This window comes from Berghia stephanieae, chromosome 3 (assembly GCF_034508935.2).
Source record: "Berghia stephanieae isolate SIO BIC M18660-M18661 chromosome 3, UCSD_Bste_1.3, whole genome shotgun sequence".
NCBI lineage: Eukaryota > Metazoa > Mollusca > Gastropoda > Nudibranchia > Aeolidiidae > Berghia > Berghia stephanieae.
The window spans coordinates 78875509-78878008 of record NC_088362.1 but is presented as its reverse complement, the minus strand read 5'-3'; the positions used below and the strand labels follow the sequence as shown (position 1 = coordinate 78878008).

The window sequence follows — 2500 nt, the reverse complement described above, 5'->3', positions numbered from 1 at the left end:
AATATCGGCCTGTTCTACTTCAGGTGAGAGATTAGGCATATATTGAGCGATGTTGAATTTAAAGTGTTACCATTCTAAGCCACATAGAAAGTAGTAATTGTAGTAAATAATATGTAAAATAGTCATACTAAGACATATAAAAAGGAGTAATTCTAAGCCATATAAAAAGTAGTAATTCTGAGCCATATAAAAAGTAGTTTTTCTAAGCCGTATAAAATTGTTGATCTAAACCATATAAAAAGTAGTCATTCTAAGCTATATGTAATGTCATTCTAAGCCATATAAAAAGTAGTCATTATACGTCATAATAAGTAAAGTCGTCATTCTAAGTCTTATAAAATTGTTGATCTAAGTATAAATTAGTCCTTCTAAGCCATCTGTTAAGTCGTCATTCTAAGCCATATAAAAATTGCCGATCTAAACCATATAAAATTAGTCATTCCAAGCCAAAAATGACTTAGTCATTCTAAGCCATATAAAAAGTAATCATTCTAAGCCATAAGGCCCGTGAGCATATAACGTTAAATGGGCTATTGCAATTATGACCAATTACCTCTCAAAATGACATAAAATCCAATTCTCTCTTTGTGTCTTAAAAAATACGGGTCCGATTAAACAGTAACATGAGACCGTTTGATGATAAAAAATAATGTTATATTCCAGTATATTTTAATAATTACATTATCAATCATGTTCTATTCAATTTTACCATTTTGTATTAAATTTTTTTTGTGGATATGATGTATAAGATATTATAATATGATTTTAAAAAAAAACCTATGTCGGTATTTTATTGACCTTGAGGAAAAATCTCGTGGACCGGGCCTTTCGAATCTCGGGTCAATATGATTCCCGATATCGGTGAAAGCCGCTCGGGTCAATATAAACCCTGATAGTTGTATAAAAAGTGGAGGTAGGCCCGGTGGTTAAAATTCAATTTTAAAATTAACTTATAAAATATGAATTAAAATAAATGTCTTTATTGAGGAGAATAGGCTTTGTTTCTTAGAGTTAGAAAAACAAAAACAACTTACATCCACTAATTATAATTTTCTTCACCAATTCAATTCCAACATAATACCAGACTGACGCACGGTACCCGTTGGACAGATAGTCTATCATAAAATACGCTTAGCTAGATCTAGCAGATCCATCTTCCCAATTATTAGAGGAAAGACAGGGAAGGGGAGGGAACATCAGAAAAAAATCTACTGCACCCAGTATCGATTCCTATCCCAACTTGTAAAGCGAGTGCCCTAGTAACTGATCTATCGGGACCGCCAATGTTTTTTACACCTTTAATAGAATTCCTTTTCTCTGACAATAGACAATTTAAAAACATTATTTAACTCCAATTAAATCAATCGATAAAAATGACCCTAGACCTTTAAAAAAGTCTCATATAGTTTAATCTCGGATTTGAGGCTTTTAGATTTGTTAACAGTAATTTCAATTGCTCAGTATTTGAAATATAAGTTTCATGACAAAAATTTAAAAATGTGTTTAGTCAAATTATAATACTACCATGCTCTGAAAAAAAAAAACCCTAACAATGTTTTTTTAAAAACTGGCCAGAAAACTCGTCCTTCAAATATCGATCGATTAAAATGATCACCATCTTGTCAAAAACTCTCAAACCTTCGATTGCCTTGGGAAAATTTCCTTTCATGACCTTTTTGAAGCCCCAGGTTTGAGAGTTTTTAATGAGATGATGGTCATTTTAATGGATTGAAATATGAAGGACAAGTTTTAGCCAACAATTTTTAAAATGATATTTTCAGAATATGGCAGAATTTACGTGTGACTTCTCATTTTCCTCGATATTAACAATTCTTTATTCCTTTTCACCAATTGCATTTCTTATAATGTCTTGAACGTCTATAACAGGATGCGAACTGCATCAAGAAACTATGCCATCACGACCCGATCCGACCAGATTTCAACTGGTTCTCTCTTGTGGAAAAAACTTTTAATTTTATAAATGAAATATTTTATAGGAATGGTTATTGATAACACTGCGACTGACATTGCTGAAAAAGAAGTTTAGAAACCAAAAGCGAAAAATATCTGACATCAAGACCATAAAGCTTTTTTGGTTTAAAATGTTAACTTCAATATAAACAAAACAAACAGTTGGCAGGCAAATTATAGTAGATTAAATACAAGATTCAAAAGTAGACTCAAGTTTGAATCTTTTTGGCAATTTTAGGATCATTTTAATTGATCAATATTTTAAGTGAATACTTTCTAGCCAAAACATGTGCAAAGGAAACAAAAACAGTGGGAAGGACAGCTGTTGGCTCAACTGATCCATTTAATGTTAGAGTTGGATTACACCAACTGCTCTCAGCCCACTGCTGTTTTCAATAGTAATGGATGTCCTAACAGAACCCATTTGGCGAGAGGCATCATGGTGCATGATGTGTGCTGATGACGTAGTACTTTTGAATGATACAAAAGCTGAGGCGGAAAAGGAACTGGAGGGTTGGAGACGGATGTT

General features: G+C 32.4%; 1 protein-coding gene across 1 annotated transcript in view; it reads left to right on the top strand.

Moving 5' to 3' along the window:
• LOC144968535 (uncharacterized) overlaps positions 1 to 2500 on the top strand; it is a 131506-nt gene that overhangs the window by 44683 nt on the left and 84323 nt on the right. Inside the window, exon 14 of the mRNA XM_078906997.1 lies at positions 1 to 23. This exon is cut by the window's left edge and continues 58 nt beyond it. Coding sequence (XP_078763123.1) covers positions 1 to 23 — 23 coding nt within the window. The remainder of the gene's footprint in view (positions 24 to 2500) is intronic.